This window comes from Carassius auratus, linkage group LG28B (assembly GCF_003368295.1).
Source record: "Carassius auratus strain Wakin linkage group LG28B, ASM336829v1, whole genome shotgun sequence".
Taxonomy (NCBI): Eukaryota; Metazoa; Chordata; class Actinopteri; order Cypriniformes; family Cyprinidae; genus Carassius; species Carassius auratus.
This window is the reverse complement of record NC_039293.1, coordinates 89,142-107,362: the sequence shown is the minus strand read 5'-3', so window position 1 is coordinate 107,362 and position 18,221 is coordinate 89,142. Positions and strand designations below refer to the sequence as shown.

General features: G+C 36.7%; 2 protein-coding genes across 6 annotated transcripts in view; both read left to right on the top strand.

Annotated features, from left to right (window-relative positions):
* Nucleotides 1-15,855, top strand: part of LOC113067623 (adenylate cyclase type 9-like) — a 47,763-nt gene extending 31,908 nt beyond the window's left edge. The window contains exons 2-10 of the mRNA XM_026239986.1: nt 626-801; nt 3,654-3,749; nt 4,171-4,400; nt 5,628-5,730; nt 5,958-6,166; nt 8,475-8,634; nt 9,462-9,604; nt 10,896-10,919; nt 11,056-15,855. Of these exons, the coding sequence (XP_026095771.1) occupies nt 626-801; nt 3,654-3,749; nt 4,171-4,400; nt 5,628-5,730; nt 5,958-6,166; nt 8,475-8,634; nt 9,462-9,604; nt 10,896-10,919; nt 11,056-12,346 (2,432 nt within the window). The 3' untranslated portion in view covers nt 12,347-15,855. The remainder of the gene's footprint in view (nt 1-625; nt 802-3,653; nt 3,750-4,170; nt 4,401-5,627; nt 5,731-5,957; nt 6,167-8,474; nt 8,635-9,461; nt 9,605-10,895; nt 10,920-11,055) is intronic.
* A 470-nt stretch (nt 15,856-16,325) lies between these two features.
* Nucleotides 16,326-18,221, top strand: part of LOC113067622 (CREB-binding protein-like) — a 39,425-nt gene continuing 37,529 nt past the window's right edge. For 4 of the 5 annotated variants that reach the window (XM_026239985.1, XM_026239983.1, XM_026239982.1 and 1 more), the window contains exon 1: nt 17,085-17,172. In XM_026239985.1, coding sequence (XP_026095770.1) covers nt 17,085-17,172 — 88 coding nt within the window. Of the gene's footprint in view, nt 17,173-18,221 lie in introns of all 5 variants that reach the window. The other variant, XM_026239981.1, reaches the window with a different exon arrangement.

The window sequence follows — 18,221 nt, the reverse complement described above, 5'->3', positions numbered from 1 at the left end:
GTGTTGTGTGAATATTGCATATACATACATACATACAATATTCTTCTGTTTGTGGAATGTTTATTAAGAGCTATACACCAAGTCTATTATCTATTTTATTTAGTTTTATTTTATTTGGGTTTATTTAGATTTTGTTAGAACACACCACAATTATGGTTTCAAAATGTCCCCCAAAAATTGCAAACTTCAGCTAAAATAAGTTCACAACTCTTATAATATTTATAAACCATTTATGTAGATGTATAAATATAAATGTGTATGTATATAGTATGTATATATATATATATATATATATATATATATATATATATATATATATACACACCAACACACACACATGCATATATATATAATATTTTATAATATTTGTGGAAAATATCATCTGCAATCTGCATATGTTGTCTTGGTCATGATAAAAGTGTACAGTGTGTACTTGTCACTGCTGTGTGTTGGTGTAGGTGTCTTTCTTCACACACCATGTGTTTGCACAGAGTTGATTGATGAATTCATTTGAACGCTGTCAACTCAAGTCAGTGTACAATGAACCAAACTGATCGGGACAAACAGTGCTGGGACTGGATGGTCACTGTGTGTGTGTGTGCGTGTGTGTGTGTCTCCTCTACAGGTCTCAAGACATATCTGATATCCGGGAGGAAGGTGAAGCTGGCCCAGTGGAGCTGCCCTCCATCTGCTCTGGTGGCTCCTGAGCTCACAAAGTCTCTCAGCGCCTCGTCCTTCAGCCACAGCCCTGACATCACATCCTCGGCCTGCGCTCTGACCCCTGCCCCGGACAGAGCTAAGGTCAGTCCCACACCAAAATCCTTTATCCTGCATTATTAAAAGTGGCGTTTTAATGTGCAACCTTGTTATCACATCACAGATAATTGAGGTCGTGCAGCAGTTCTCAACTTTTTGAGACCACTGTCAAAGAAAATATTTAACACTGGGGTCAAAGATGTTTCTGGTATTTCTGCCTTAATGACAAAGATGCTTATTTATGATCAACTTTTTTTTATTTACAGAAACTTGGAGTGCCATTATATGAAAATAATAAAATTGTTTACTCATTATTATTGATGTGCTATAATTATAAATTATATTTTATCAATAGTTCTTCTTCTTCTTCTTTTTTTTATTAATTATATTAATATTTACAATAATGTAATATATCATATAAGGATATTTTGATGTGTTATCATTATGAATTCTATATTATTAAAATTAATTATTCTTAATTTAATTTTTAGAATTTAATATATCATATATAGTGATGCAAAATTTGTTAAAATAAAATACATAATATTTATATAGAAATATAAATATAACTTTTAATTCCCTCATATATCTGGGTTTTCTGAAACTGTATACTTAAAAATATATATTATAATGATAAATGTATTGTTTAGTTCTTATTTTAATATTTTTTGTATTTGTATTTATTTTTAAGAAATTTAGCATGGAATTTGACATTTGTTGTCACTATATGTGTGTGTGTGTGTGTGTGTGTGTGTATATATATATATATATATATGTATAATCTCATAATACATAATTACGTCATAAGGAACGAATGAGATGTTTTTAGTCAATGAATGTCATCAGTTAATATTCACAAAAATTACTTTTCTGAATATATTAATATAATGAATACAAGCTGTCGGCGTATCAGCTGTTGTATTGGGTTTTTCTTTGTTAATGCACAGTCTGTCTCTGTGCATGCTGCTTTCTCTCAACATGTTCTCTGAACAGCATTATTCCATTCACTGCTGAAAACACACACCCCGCTGATGCATTGTGTGAAACACTGCAGTGATTGGCTGAAGGCCGTGAGGGATCACAACGAGCACATCAATAAGTGAGCGTGGCCAGACCAGACCTGTGAGATCACGATGTGCCGTGTGCAATGCATCCACCTCTCCTCTTAAATCTGATCGATCAGTCGAATGCCCGATGCATTCATCCAGGCAACCTTTCAGAGGACGCCACATTACCCAGCAGCCTTTGCTAAAGATACTCTCGTCATTGCACTTTAATACTGATGGGACCTTGGATTAGAAGCGATAGCGGAAAATAAGATAAGGGAGTGCAGCTGAAACCACTGCTCACTCCTCCTGTGCAAAGCGAGAGTCTGTCTGTCTCTGTCTGTAGTAATTATTCATCTCTAAGGCCAAATGCTGCTGTTTTTTAATCCCTTGCATATTGAAACGGCAAATGTTAAAAGGAAGATGCAACACATTTAAGAGCTGCTTGCTAAATCTGGCATCACTACTGCTGAGATTTGAACAAACCCTTCAGCAAGAAGTCAAAAACCACTTTCATCCCAACTAATTTTGGCTAACATTCTTGAAAAGGTTATCTCTACATTATGAACAAGTTTTCTTCCAGATGATAAAGGAATAGTTGACCCAGAAATTTAAAAAAAAATGCTGGAAATGTACTTACCATCAGGGTAATTTTGCTTCTCCATCAGAACAGATTTGAATAAATGTAGCATTACATCACTTGCTCACCAATGGATCCTCTGCAGTGAATGGGTGCCGTCAGAATGAGAGTCCAAACAGCTGATAAAAACATCACAATAATCCACACAACTCCAGTCCATCAGTTAATGTCTTGTGAGGCGAGAAGCTGCATGTCTGTAAGAAACAAATCCATCATTTTAACTTGCTTCCAGCTAAAATATGAGTCCTCTATCCATAATATCGCTTTATCCTGTGAAAAAAAACTCCTCTAAATCATGCAAGAAAGATGCACAGATCAAGCACCGTCTACAAGCGAAAACGGTACAAAACAGTTCTAACAAATATGTCAGTGAATTCTGATGAGAGAGGACAACAGAAGATTAACATTTCACTGGAGGAAACATTATTATGGAGTATAGACTCATATTTGGCCAGAAACAAATTAACGATGGATTTGTTTCTTACAAACACACAGCCTTTCTCTTTGCAAGACATTAACTGATGGACTGGATTGGTGTGGGCTACTTGTAGATTATTGTGATGTTTTTATCAGCTGTTTAGACTCTCATTCTGACGGCACCCATTCACTGCAGAAAATATCCTTTGGTGAATTTCTCCAAATATGTTTTTTATAAACTAAGAAATGAAGAAACAATCTAATTTACATTTCGGATGGCCATTCTCAAAACGTCAGCACAAAAACATTCTTTCTTTCTTATGTGTGAAGAAAGTTGGTAACCAAACACTTTAGGGTCCCCAGTGACTTCCATAGTATTTCTTTTTTCTCTCATTATATTAAATTCAATGGCTACCATCAACTTTTTGGTTACCAGCATTCTACAAAATATCTTCTTTTATGTCCATTAGAAGAAGGAAACTCACACAGGTTTGGTAGAAGTTTAGGGTGAGTAAATGATGACAGAACGTTCATTTTTGGGTGAAAGAACCCTTTAATTGGAATTCAAAACAAAACATTCTAAGACTTAAGCTCCTAGAAGCCACCTAGCAATGCACTAATAAAACTAAGCACACTAGCATTGCGAACAAAGTACAGCATCACTGATGTTTCCATGTGGAGAATTGCTCCTAGTTTATTTTTTATTGAATTAAAACAGTAAGTGAAGTGTTCGGCTCTTGTTCTCTCTGCTGCACGTAATTCCATTTGATGATTTTCTTCTTCTCTTCCTTCAGTTGGCCTGTCCCTCGTGTGGTGTGTTAGCTTCTGAAAACGGGGCGGTTCACAAAAACAGCTGCTCAGATCCTGATCACAAAACCGTCAAAAGCAAGGTGAGTGTCTAATACCTGATCTCAGTGAGTAGAATGAGAAAATATATAAAAAGCTTTTTTTTTTTATTTTTTTTTTTAAGTGCAACTTAAAAAGGAGTTTCAATAAATGTAAAAGCTCTTTTTTTCCTTAATGCATTATTTAATGCAAATTTCCTGCTAGATAGAACAGTGCTTCATTACAAGTCTATCCATGCAGTTCCTGGAAAGCAGCTCTGAAATTATATACATGGTGGAAAGCATGGTTCATTCATCACATTGGAAATGGAAGTTTTAAGCCACTATGCATTGGCGTATTGCATGCTGTTTGCTGAGGTTGTATGCTGCACATTTTAGCAAACGTCAGGTTGTCCCGGTCCCTACGCTTTACCAATTGTGCTGCAATTCTCTCATTGTTTGTCTCTTCCATCTGAATCTTCTTCAGGGGCCGCCTGGCAGGAGTCCCAAGACCCTTAATGGCCTGTTAAGCCCTCATCTGGAGCAGCCGCTGACACACAGCCAGACCTCTCTGTGCGAGATGCTGCAGGAAAAGGAGAAGAAGTGGCCCGGAGGCAGCATGGGAACCATGGACCACTCCGCCCTCATCCCACTGCGCTCCAAAAACTTCCGCGAGAGGAGCGACGCTCACTTCGTGGACGTGATAAAGGAGGACAGGTAGGAAATGACGGAGCCCGCTGGAACAAAAATGCCAGCCAAGATGAAATGGTATTGTTTAACGGCTGCTAGCAGAGGTCATGCTGTTCCCAGAGGGACACCTGATGCACTTTGATGAAGTGTGCTATGATGTACTATATGTGTCCTGCGGCCGTGACCATCCATTTTTCTTGTCTTCCTCTGTAAACACTATCATTGTACTAAATAGTTGCTTCACTTGCTCACCAATGAAACCTCTGCAGTGAATGGGTGCCGTCAGAATGGGTCCGAACAGCTGATAAAAGCCTCTCTATAGTTAACATCTTGTGAAGTGAAAAAATGCATGTTCATAAGACAACAAAAAAATGTATTACATGTTTTGCTCACCATAGGATCTTCTGCAGTGAATGGGTGCCGTCAGAATGAAGTCCAAACAGCTGATAAAAACATCACAATAATCCACACCACTCCTGTCCATCAGTTAATGACTTGTGAAGTTCATCAATAAGGCATTTTAACTTCAACTTTACAGTGTCGCTTCTGTACCACAATAATTGTCCATAAAAACGCTTCGTCCAGTGAAAAAGTATGCCTCCTGTTGTCCTCTTGCATCAAAATCCAACACCATAATTATTTAGGAATGTTTTACTTGTAAACGGTGCTTGATTAGTGCATATTTCTCTCCTGATTCAGACAATATTATGGATAGAGGAATTTTAGCCAGAAGCAATGATTTGTGGTTAAAAACATCTTGATGAGGGAGCTTTTCGCTTCACAAGACATTAACTGATGGATGTTTTTATCAGACTCCCATTCTGACGGCACCCATTCACTGCAGAGGATCCATTGATGAACAATTGATGTAAAACCACATTCCTCCAAATCGGTTTCCGTGAACTAACTCTTTTACAACTTGGATGGAGCATGAGTAAAAGTTAAAGATTTCATTTAAGCTACATTTTCTTTGTGAAAAGAGTTAATTTTTTAGGGTTGAAGTGTCATTTTGATATGTTTTGTGTGATTCACACATAAAAGGTGCCGCACTGTGTGTATAAAGCGATATGTGCTGATATAGCTCAGATTTGTGTGCATTTAAAAACAAACATTTTCTTCCTTTTTCTTTTTGTATTTCACCACAAAGCTGCCTTCAGTGCAAACGTTCAGCATGCATATAAACAACAGACGCATGGGATTCTTAGTGAATTTCCTTCACAATCTAATCTTGTTTTCTGTGCTTCGACCTTGCAGTCTGATGAAAGATTACTTCTTCAGACCGCCCATCAACAAGTTGAGCCACACTTTCATAGACAAATCCCTGGAGTCGGCTTACAGAACCAGCTACCAGGATGAGGTATGACATTCCTTCCATTTATATGTCGCTTTTCATTTGTTTCCACTCTGTCTCGATGTTTATAACTGGTTTTAACTCAGTAGTGGTCTGTGATTTCTGGTCAGTAAGAAAAAGCATCACGAGTCTGTACTGCTCTCTGGTGGTCTACCGTTTGAAATGCTAACCAGGACATATTTATTTAATGGCAGTATCAGTAATTCTGTTGTATTCTTTCTGATTGTTGTCAGGTTAAGACACAGGCTCCTGTCCAGACGTTTGCCAGTCCAACGTTCAGCTCTTTTCTAGACATGCTGCTGTGCTGTTGTGTTCTGCTGGCTCTCTCTGTGGCCTGCCTCCTGCGACCGCTGGTTACCCAGCAGCCCCTGCCCACACCGGCCCTCATAGTGGCCGCAGTTGCAGCTGTGCTTGAATGTTTGGCCCTAGTCCTGGCAGTACGGTGAGTGTAAAGATTACCATCATCAGTTCACCCTCATGCTGTTCAAAACCTGTACGATTGGTTTTCATGCAATGTAAAAGAGCATATTTTTCAGAATGTCCTAACTGTTTTTTGTTTCCTGAAAATTGACAATGAATGGATTTGGCCAAATTGCAAAAATTGCAAAAAAAAAAAAAAAATGGCAAAAAGGCCATATTATAGTTTTTATTCCTATTTTGAATTGTTTTATTTTATATTTTTTTGTTTTCACTTTACTTTTAGTTACATTTTTATTAATTTTGTTCTGTGTTTTTGATTTTGTTTTTTATATATATATAAATTATTTTTAATTTATGTATTTTTTGTTGCTTTATTAACAAATAAAGTTAAACTAAATATTTTTTTTTCAGTTAATTTTTATTCTATTTCAAGTATTTATTTTATGGTTTTATACACTATAATAACCCTGGCATATAATTAAATATGTTGCAACACCCCATGCTACAGTAGGTTTGAACAAAATTAATTTTATAGTTTTAGAATGACATTAGGTTGAATACATGATTTCATTTTTGGATGTATGTGTATATTTTATTAATGTTTATTAATAATTTTAGTTATTGTCTATACATTTTGTAAATCATTTTCATTTACTTGTAGTTCATTTACTTTTGATTGTTTAAGTACTTCATTTTAAACTAAACAAAAATTTGAAATGTTGAATGAATTTTAAGTTCATTTCAGTTCATTTATATTAAATGTTTTATAACCATGTTGTATGGTTTTAGTTTTCATTAACTCTAAGACCCCTACTGAATAATCAAAATGGTGCAACATGTCATGCAATATTTGTAGAAAATTAATAATGATGGTGAAAAAGGGGTTTGCTTGCTTCAAATATTCAACCGATGAAATTGCATTATCTTTTTAATACTTGTCAGAAATGTCTCTGCTGTTTATGAGCTGAATGTTTTCAACAGGAATTTCAGGCCTCTTGAGATAAACACATATTCTGCAGATATTACTACTGTAACAGAATGGGACTGAGCTAATAATAATAATAATACATAAATCTCAAAGAACGATGCATGCGTTAAATAATGGAGAGGAATTACTAATTTAGCCTCTGTTTCACCCAGCAGGCGTCTGGATCTGTTCCAGGCTGATACAGATGTTCGTTTCATATTCAAAAGCTTGAGAATCCTTTGTAGCTAAAATTACAAATTTAAATGTGTTTCATTTGCATGCAGTGACTTTAAAAAGATCATTCACCCCAAAATGAAAATTCTGTCATCATTTACTCACCCTCATTCGTTCCAGATGTTGCGAAGAACAAAAGTCTCAGTTCCCATTGACTTTTCATTGCACTGACTAAAAATACAATGCATGTCACTGGGAACCAGATATGTCTGGCTAGCAGCATTTTCTTACATATAGTCTTGGAGCGATATGAGGGTCAGTAAATGATGACACGATTTTCATTTTCAGATGAACTATACCTTTAAAGGCAGGAAAATAATGGAAGTAGTATTTAACAAAATTTCTCTTTGCAATTTGGTTAAACGCAGATAAATGTTTTACTCTCTTGGAAATTGTTGGGAAATTTGATTTTACTGTCTGATAAAAATGTCAATGTCAATATTTTCAGTCTTCTATTGTCTGCCTGATGGAACTGAATAGATGCTTTGCCTTCCATGTTTTTGTTCATATGAGTGATACTTCAGTATTATATAATTTTCATTGTATTCTAGATGTTTAGGACATCTTGTTCTGTGTTTTTGTCATTTTTAGTTTTTTTTTTTTGACAATTTTTATATACGTCTATTAATTTAATTTCCATTAATTATTTTAGCACATCAAGTAAAACTTAATTAAAAAGATACATTTTCCTTTGGCAACTAGCTGAAAAAAGTAATACAATATTATGTTAGATTATTATAATATTATATTATTATTTTTATTATTATTATTTATTTATTTTACTATAGTTAGTTTTATTTTATTTCAAATTATATTATTGTGTTTTATTTTATTACTTTCTTTTTATGGTTTTAATTTTAGTTAAATATAATAAACCTAGATCACATTAAAGTAAATATGACATCTATAACTAAAGTTCCTAAACAGCAAGGAAACAGGTGGCTTAAATTATGGAAGTATTAACACTTTTAACTCATATTCCAGCAAGTTATTGGGATGTTTTGTTGTTCAAAATAGGTTATTACCTCAGTCTTAAAACAGGAACCAGGCAATAGCAGCATCATGCACTACACACAAAGCACATATAGCTGTTTCTGTATAGTCCTGAATCTCATTGTCTACTTTACAGGCGAGCCTTTTACCTGGACAGAGTGCTGAACTGCACCAGGACCCTCCTCTGGGCCATTTCCGGCTGGGTTCCCCGTCACATGATCGGAGCAGTGCTGGTGTCTTTACCCGCCGTGGCTGTGTTTTCTCATATCACCTGCAATATGCATGACTCCATACAGGTAAACACTGCAGCAGAGATATTGTGAAGGGGTTTTCATGTGTCAAAATAAAAAATGCATTTGTTTTACGTATTTGAATAAATAAATAAAATAAATTCTGAATAAATAAGCTTTCCACTGATGTAGGGTCTGTTATGATATGACCATATTTGGATGAGATACAACTATCTAAAAATCTGGAATCTGAGGTTGCAAAAAAATCAAAACAGTGCCTTTAACATTGTCCAAATGAAGTTCTTAGCAATGCATACTACTATTCAAAATTAAATTTGGATATATTTATGGTAGGAGATTTCCAAAATATCTTCATGGACCATGATCTTTACTTAATGTCCTAATGATTTTTGACAAAGAAAAACTGATAATGTATTGTTGGCTATTGCTACACCTGTGCTACTTATGACTGGTTTTATGTTCCAGGGTCAGATATGAGTTTAATAAATGAGGTGCCTTGTCTCCTGCTTGGAAAGTTTCTTGGTCCTTATTGTGTATATTTTCTTTAGAAGCACTCTAAAACAGCTGTAAATAGAAAGCATTTATTGTTAAAACACAAGAAATCGTTTTAAATGCAGTAAAAGACACATACACAACACAATACAGGTGCATGCTGGGCTAAATGCCGTTACGTGTGCACTAATGGTACAGTACATATCTATTATGAAACCATTTATAGATGTGTCTGGTGACCTCTGGACAGCAAAGATGCAGTAATTGAAGCAATTTGATGCTGTTTGTGTCAGGGAAGTACATATTTCTGTGAAGTGCAATCCTGTACATACTCTGCTCGGAGCATGAGCGTGTTTAATTCATGTCATTCTTGTCCCCAGTTCACCATGTTCACCTGCTGTGCTGTCATAATTGCCATCATCCAGTACAGCAATTTCTGCCAGCTCAGTTTCTGGATGCGTTCAAGCCTGGCGACGCTTGCGGGACTCACCTTTCTCAGTGTGCTCTGGAGCCCCCCTTGCAGGTTTAAACAGTCATACAATGCACAATGTATATATTAAACTTTTGCACACAGCAAACGTTTTTTTTTTTTTTTTGTCTACTTTCTTTGTTCCATATTTAGAAATCAATTTACTTGAGAAACAAAGCTGCATTAGACTTTTTTAAGAGAAAATGTCTTAAATATGAGAATATATTTTGACTTAATGCAGTTTTCTTTTTCTTTATTTCAAAAAAGTACAAAAGACAAGATTTTTTAGATATTTTAACTGGAAAACAAGTTGAAAAAGTATGGGAAAAGCCACCACCGAAACAAAAGATGTATAGTAATAGTATCTTTTTTTGGGCACAATTCTGACTTTTTTTCATAGAATTGTAAAATAAAAATGCACAATTGTGAGAAATACAGTCATACTTCTGAGATATAAATATGCAAATGTGAATTATAAAATCCAGTTCTGAGGGAGAAAATGATAATTTCTGATATTTTCTCTGAATTGTGAGTTTATATTTCGCAATTCTGACTTAATTCGCAATTAAAAGAAGTAAAGTCAAAATAGATAGCTTGCAATTCTTACTTTATTTCTCAGTTGCAACATTATTTCTAAGAATTTTGAGTTTAAGTCTCACAATTCTGAATTTGTTTTTTTGTTGTAATTGTAGTTTATTTCACACAATTGTGAAAAAAGGTCAGAATTGTGAGAGGAGAAAGTCAATGTTTCCATAATAAAGGCATTTAAATTACTTTTTATTTGTTTGTTTGTTTATGTTTACCACCATTTAAAAGTTTAGGTCAGTAAGATTTTTTGATGTTTCCATTTATTATTATTTTTATTTTTTTTGTGCATCTCATCTGCTTAACAAAGCTGCATTTATTTGATTAAAAAATACAGTTAAACAGAAATGTTGTGAATTTAAAAATACCTGTTTTATATTTAAATATATTTGAAAAGATAATTTATTCCTGTGATCAAAGCTGAATATTCAGCGTCACTTCTCCAGTCTTCAGTGTCACATGATCCTTCAGAAATCATTGTGATATGATCATTTTCAGTATTATTTGATGAATAGACAGTTAATTTTTTTGACAGTTTTAATTTTGTTAATTTTTAATGTCTATTTGAAATAGGCATGGTTTGTAACATTATAAATGTCTTAATTGTCACTTTCTATCAATTTAATGCATCCTTGCTGATATTTTTTTTTTATTTATCCCAAGTTTATGAATTGCAATGCTTTTATTGGACTTTCAGAAATTAGTTATATAATGCTAAAACTAATACAAATCTAACTTTTCACTGTCATTTTTCTTATAGCACTTGGGAACGTTTATTTTTGAGGTAAGTTTAAGACTACAGATACTACTTATTGTTTGACATTTAAGTGGATTGATTTTATACTGTCATACTATGAAAAAACTCTCAACCTAGAGTTTTCATTTTTGTTTCAGCAACTGTCTTGCTCTGTATCCACCAGATCCAGTGACTTCAACAGCAGCTTTAATGACGTCCAATCCCCTGCAGAAGATCCAACCCGACCGCAGGACCTGCTCGGCCCAGAAGCTTTGGTAGCCTTCTTCCTATTGCTCCTCCTCGTTTGGTTCCTAAACCGTGAGTTCGAGGTGAGTTACCGGCTACACTACCACGGCAATGTGGAAGCAGACCAGCACCGCATCAAGATCCAAAACATGCGGGACCAGGCCGACTGGCTCCTGCGCAACATCATCCCCATCCACGTGGCCGAGCAGCTGAAGGTGACCCAGAGCTACTCGAAGAACCACGACAACGTGGGCGTCATCTTCGCCAGCATCGTCAACTTCAGCGAGTTCTACGAGGAGAGCTACGAAGGCGGGAAAGAGTGCTACCGTGTCCTGAACGAACTTATCGGAGACTTCGACGAACTCTTGCGTAAATCCGACTTTTCCAACATCGAGAAGATCAAGACGATTGGCGCCTCCTACATGGCGGCGTCGGGGCTCAATACGCAACAGTGTAGCGATCAAGCCCATCCTCACGCCCACCTCCGAGCGCTCTTCGAATTTTCTTTGGAAATGATGCGTGTGGTGGACGACTTTAATAAAAACATGCTTGGCTTTAAGTTCAAGTTGCGAATCGGGTTCAACCACGGACCTCTTACCGCCGGAGTCATCGGTACCACAAAGCTACTCTACGACATCTGGGGCGACACGGTGAACATCGCAAGCCGGATGGACACGACTGGCGTGGAGTGTCGCGTTCAGGTTAGCGAGGAAAGCTACTGCGTGCTCAGTGGAATGGACTATGAGTTCGACTACCGCGGTACTGTCAACGTGAAGGGCAAGGGTCAAATGAAGACCTACCTTTACCCGAAGAGCTCAGACCGCGGACCTGTACCTCAATACCAGCTCTCGGTCTCTCCGGAAATCCGTGCGCAGGTGGATGGCAGCATCGGACGCTCGCCCACCGATGAAATCGCCAATATGGTCCCAGCGCCAAGTGCTAGTAGAGTAGGTGCATCGTTTTCTGTGAGCTCAGGACTCACCGGACAGGGATTTGCTGGTAGAGACTTTCCCGAGAAGACTGGAAGCAATGGTACTTCGAAGACTCAACGATCTGCATCTGCTGTTGGCCTGATTTGCATACCGGAAACTAGCTTGAGCGCAAGTCCAATGGTTTTCAGTAAACCAGCTCCGACTTTGACCTCTCCTCCTGTCCGAGCGGATATTGCAGAGGTTGTTGCAAAAATGGAGGGAGAAATTGCATACATGGGTGAAATGACAAAACTTTGACTTGAAACGGGCCAACATTGTTGTCGCTGTTGGTATTAACCCCTTTAAAACCCAGGCTCTCCACTGAGTTTGTCGGGATAGGCTAGTTTAGGGATGTATGCTAGCGTAGATTTGTGTCCGTGTATGTGGAAAGTTTTAGCACACACCTCTGAAGTGTTTTTTAGCGCTAGCCGAACCAGGAGATACTTTCACATCTGGACAGCGGTGCTGGACCGTAAAAACTCAGAGGAGCCACAAGAACCAATTCTACATGGGATAGGAAATGCAGAGGAGATACATTTGGATAGCACAGACCTGAAGTCCCATCCTTAAATAGACCGCAGTTATTTCTGCTAATATTATTCTCCTCTAGCTTCTACTATTTTCTGCCTTTCATGACTAGTTTTCTTTTAATGAAGTGCCTTTAGGATGATAACAATATGTAGGAGGCATTTTTCAAAGGTTTCTTAATCAAAGATGAAGATTTCGCTGATGAAGATCTAAAAGGTTTAGCACGTAAATTTGATGTTAGAAAGCGCTTTAATTTTTGTGAAAGTATTGGAGATATTTTAGAATATTCCAAAGTAATTTGAGTTCCCTCAGTTGGACGTTCATCAGTCAGTATTCAAAAAAGTTTTACAAAGCAAAACTCTGTATTGCGATGATTGCTGTTTTAAAAATACCCAAGATGAAACCATCTCGTTGAATGGTGCATGGCCAAAAGTGTCTGTGAAGAAGTATTAGTGAACTGTAGAGCAAGTTATGGGCTAAAATCACCTACAGTTAACAATATCAAACATTTCTACAGTGCTTTATCTTGATGCATGTATTCCTTAGTGTCCTATTATTGCCTTTCCGTCTCTTTTTCGTGATTTTTCCTATTGCTCTTCATTCTGCAGCTTAATGCTTGATTGGCTGACCAACATCTGAATTTCAGATGAAAGTATTAAGATGATGTGCAAGTTTGCCTTAATGCTAATAAGATCATAGTCTCAAAGGACAAAAATGCATTCATGCATTAGCTACAGTGACTTTCAGACTTTACACAGAATTTTACATAAAATATAAACATGGGCAGTCAGTTTTAAGATGTAGGCAGTTTGTTTACAAGTCGACATAAAATCAACACTGACCCCATTTACTCTCCTTAAAGCATTCCTAGTGTTATGATTCATTAGTGCACGTTGTTGTAAAAGCAAAAATGTCTGTAATCTTTCATCAAAAATGTTTTACTTGTGTCGCCTCTGAAACAGTTTTTTGGCTGATGTCACCTAGGCTGTTCAGGCATGGAAAATAATGGTAATTAGTAGCTAAATAACATTGTTTTAGGCTACCGTTGTTGGTAGTGCAGCAAATCAATATTAAACTGATAATGGCAATAATAGCAAGTAAGTCTAATAATAGATAGAAATGTTTGGACATACTCTGGTCAAAAATCCTCAGAAAATGGGAAAAAAGCTGGTATCATCTACTTCCACCGTCTAATGCTGAGGAACTCAACCGAAATTTTTCAGAAGACTAATATATTTAATCAAGCAAATCTTAGATATGTGATAAACTGCATTTCTAAATCAGTAAAACTGCAATGTTGTCTTATGATGCAAATTGTTATTTGTGGCCCTTTGTATTTTATGTGGTTTAAATGCGGCCTGCTTGGCCTCTGAACTTGAGGACGCCTGAATCAAATTGAATCCTATCCTGCTTTATTTTTCTCATGAAATATATAATGCATCACTTACAATTACTTCATATGAGAGTATGAGCGTGCCATTTCATGTCAGCTTTGATTTTAATTATTTTGCACTGGAATCTTGAGTGGTAAAAGTTAATTTAATTAGTTCAAATGTGAAAAAAATTAAACTTGAACTGTACTCAAATCTAAAGAGACGAAATTATGTTGCCAATTAAGTCACCATAGTGGCATAACATTTCAAGAACTGGCAATAATCTAGGTATCATATATGTACCCAGCCAGTCAAATGTACAGACTCATGTGAATATTAGAATAGATTAGACCATAGCCTTGACTCTGCCTGCTTGTCTGTTGATGTGCAATAATAAAGGGTAAATTATTGTATGGGATATTAGCAAAAGGAAGTAGATTGTAATCTTTTTAACAGTGAGCTTTGTGAGTGACTTAATCTGCACTGATACTACATACATTTTATGATCGTCTAATGAGTTAAAAATTGATGTTCTACATTTTGATAGCAGTTTAGTGTATTTCCCTTTCCCTTACATCTTGGCTTTATGATGAGTGACCTGTATTAGTTTAAATGGGTTGTGTGCTCAAAGATTTGCTTTCGTTTTTTCATGCTTCACATTCAGTGGTGATATTAATGGGAATATGAGAAAATGTGAAATGTATAGCGTTTTTTTGACATTGTTGTGAATTCGCAATCTGCCAAGAACCTGTACATTTAAAAGGGAATTGTTATAAAGGGTGATTGATTTGTCAGTATTTCTCATTGTATATATTAGTGCCTTTTACTCATTTATAATGCATTGATTGGTCAAATGACATCATCTTTTTTATCGATTCATTTTCATAAACTAAATGCTTGTGTATGATAAATGTCTTCAGATTCAATGTGATCTTTAGCGCTGTGCCTTTTCTTAACGATTAGCTTGACGTGTCCATTTTCACTGTATATTCCTTCTGAATGTGAACTGCTCTTCATTTAGAAATGTACAGGATGAATATTGTAATTTTCCTCCAAGGTGCCATTTTTATTCTGTGCTGATTTTGATGCTGTTCAGTTGTGTTTTTGGTGACACCAAGCATAGCAATCCATGTATTTATAATATATTTTAAAGGGCACAACTTTTGCTCAATAATAAAAGTGCCCTTGCTGTCTGGATGGGGAACGAGCACACAACCCTTATGGGCTCCTCTGTTTCAGAAAAGTAGAGCAATATAAAACTGGATCCAACTAAATAAGCATTACACTTCAGCCTCCGATCTGCTGCTTGAACTTAGCTGGACGAAGCACATTTGTGTTTTTCATCTGTTATGTTTATGGAAATGTGCTCCTTATGAACTTTCCATTCCATTACTTCTGTGTGAGGCTTTATTGTAAGGAAAACACATTTAGAGCAAATGAAAGGGCTGAACCAATGTATGACAATTTATTTTATTTAAGATCAATTAAGTTGGCCCAATTGATGATTCCAAGCAATTTGACGTAAGAAATGTAAGTAAAATTTGACACACAAATGTGTGTTTTAAGAAGTATCACACACTGGGATGGCTTGCCAAAGAGTATATTTATTCAAAAATGTATGATTTTGAGTTTCTCTCGGTTTCTTCATTTATAAACTCAATCTGTATACATTTGTAAAACGTTCTCTCTCTCTCTCTCTCTCTCTCTCTCTCTCTCTCTCTGTTTCTCTCCTGTGTTTGTACATATGCATTGCTCAGTGTGACATATGATTCATTTTTGTAATATTTATATCAATGCATGTGCCATACTGTTACATCAAAGCTAATGGATGAAAAGGGAAAGCCAATAATACAGTGTTGAAGTCTGCATTCTGTCTGGTGATTTGTAATGAAGCTGATAATTGCAATGCCTGTTCACAGTAGCAACATCCTGCGCACGCTACCACACCCTAAGTTTAATTTTGGGATGAACTATTCCTTTTATTATTATTAAGCAGATCTTTTGTATAGCAGCTGTATTTTTCAAAAGTTACATGGTTAATGTAAATGGTAGTTTACATTGAAATGGTAAATGGTAGCACTACAGTGAAAAATCCAAGTATAGATCTCTTTCAAACAATATTTTTCATTTAATTTTAATAAAGAGATGCGAGAACTGTGGTATTTGTTACCAGGGTACACTTTTGTAAGGGGACCCGGCTGAATACTATATCAACGTCATTTCCATGTAAACCACGCCCCCTAGCGGCTGTTTTGGCTACGACCGCGTGACGTACGCGCTTGCGTAAGGGGCGTGACAGCGCAGCCCCTCCCCCTCCACAGTCTAGCTGGAAAAGAAAAAAACTTTTTGTATCGAAGGAATCAACAGCCGCCATCTTGTCGCGGATGAGCGTCAGGATTTCGGGAGAGCATTATATTATTTTTAACGCATCCGGCTCCATCGGAACCGGCCCAAATAGCTTCCCCGCGACGGAATCGACAAGCTTCGGGCCGAATCGCGGATCTTTGTGGCGAATATCAGCGTAATGGAGCCGTTTTTGTGGTCGGCTGGAAAACCCCCGTATATCTGATTTCCCCCTTCAGCGCGAGCGGCGCTCCTGTGCCACTCGCCTATATTAAAATATAATTATTAGCTCTCATTTTTCATTTATATTTCCGAGCTTTCCTGATTATTGGCTTCGGGCTGGACATGGAGCTTGAAGGTCTTTATTTTTATTCGCAGAAAATAGCATTTTTGAACCGAGCAGCTTAAAGGAACCCGGATTGATGATTTTTTTCTCCCTTCGTCGTTTGTTTGTCGGTTTTAACGATGATGTAATTTATTTCCGCGGGGTTCGGGGTGATCATTAAGGTTAATTATGCGGGTTTTGGGTGTTGGATTATCATGGGGTGAATGGCGGTGGCGGAGCGGGGCGCTGTCGAGCCGCGTTTGAGTCCCATCTGTTAATTATTGGCCCCTGATCGCTGAATAATAATAGAAAATCCCGACGGTTGATTTGATTTATTTCGCTTTGTCCCTCCTCCCGGGATCTTGGAAGACGCTTTAATTGCTTATACGTGTTTTTTTATTTTATTTTTGTGAAACGAGAGAGCACGATGGCTGATAATCTGCTGGATATGGGTCCCTCCAGCGCGAAGCGGCCCAAACTCAACTCACCTGCGCTGTCCTCCTCCGACACTCCAGGTAAGAGTCACACCTGTCACATCTGAGATCTGGAGGAAGCTCCCACAGACCGGGTGTGCTGTTTCATAACACGCTCGCTCAGGTGTGCGGTCAGAAACCCTTTAGACCAGGTCAAGCTCTCACGAGAAGTCTCTCAGGCAGGCTTCAGGTAACGTTAGCGAGCTCACCTGTCCTGTAACAAACCAGGTAAGTCTCAGCGTCAGAGATCTCGCACCTGTCCCGCCAGAAACAGATCAGTGCAGGAAGGAGACTCGCGTGTGCATCACTGTCCAGGTCCAGGTCCAGGTCCTTCCAGCGACTGAATAATCAGGCTTCATTTTTATCACCGATATCTGTAGTTTTTGTTTCATTTCTGAGAACTGATATACAGAACCAAGATGTTTACACAATAATGACTAGATGGACATTAGACCGCAATAAAAACATATGCATTCTAAATATATTGTAACTATCGTTGTTTATGCAGAGTAAGAGATATGTATGTAGATGTGCATGGGAAAATGTAAAATTTTCTGAAATATTTATGTTTTTGAAAAATAGGTAACTTCGATTATCTGTTTAGTTAGCTAATAGTTATGCTACTTATTTTTTAAAAAATATACACATTCTGTACATTTTTATTTTTTACATATTGTTGAGAATTTTTTGGGTAACTTTGTTTAAATGTCAAATGGTACCACCACATATTAATAGTTTTGGTATTAAATAACCGGTTAAGTTGAAATGTGATAATATCCTTTAAAAAAAGTTCTTGATATGTCATATGTTACTTTTCTGCTAACAAACGCTGAACTGTTTCTGAAATCCAAAATAATTTGTAAATATCTCCAATCATTTTTATGATAATAACTAGATGAACGATTGAAATATTAATAAAACGCTCTTGTTGTTCATAAGACGTTAAGAATGAGTAACTGTCATTTATAATTACGTTTGCATATTTTGCAGCATCTTATAGTTTCTTTTTTTGTCAAATGGTCGCATTAAATCGGCAGACCCGCTATTAAAGAACCGATAACCAATTGACATGTGTAAAGTGTAAATATCGG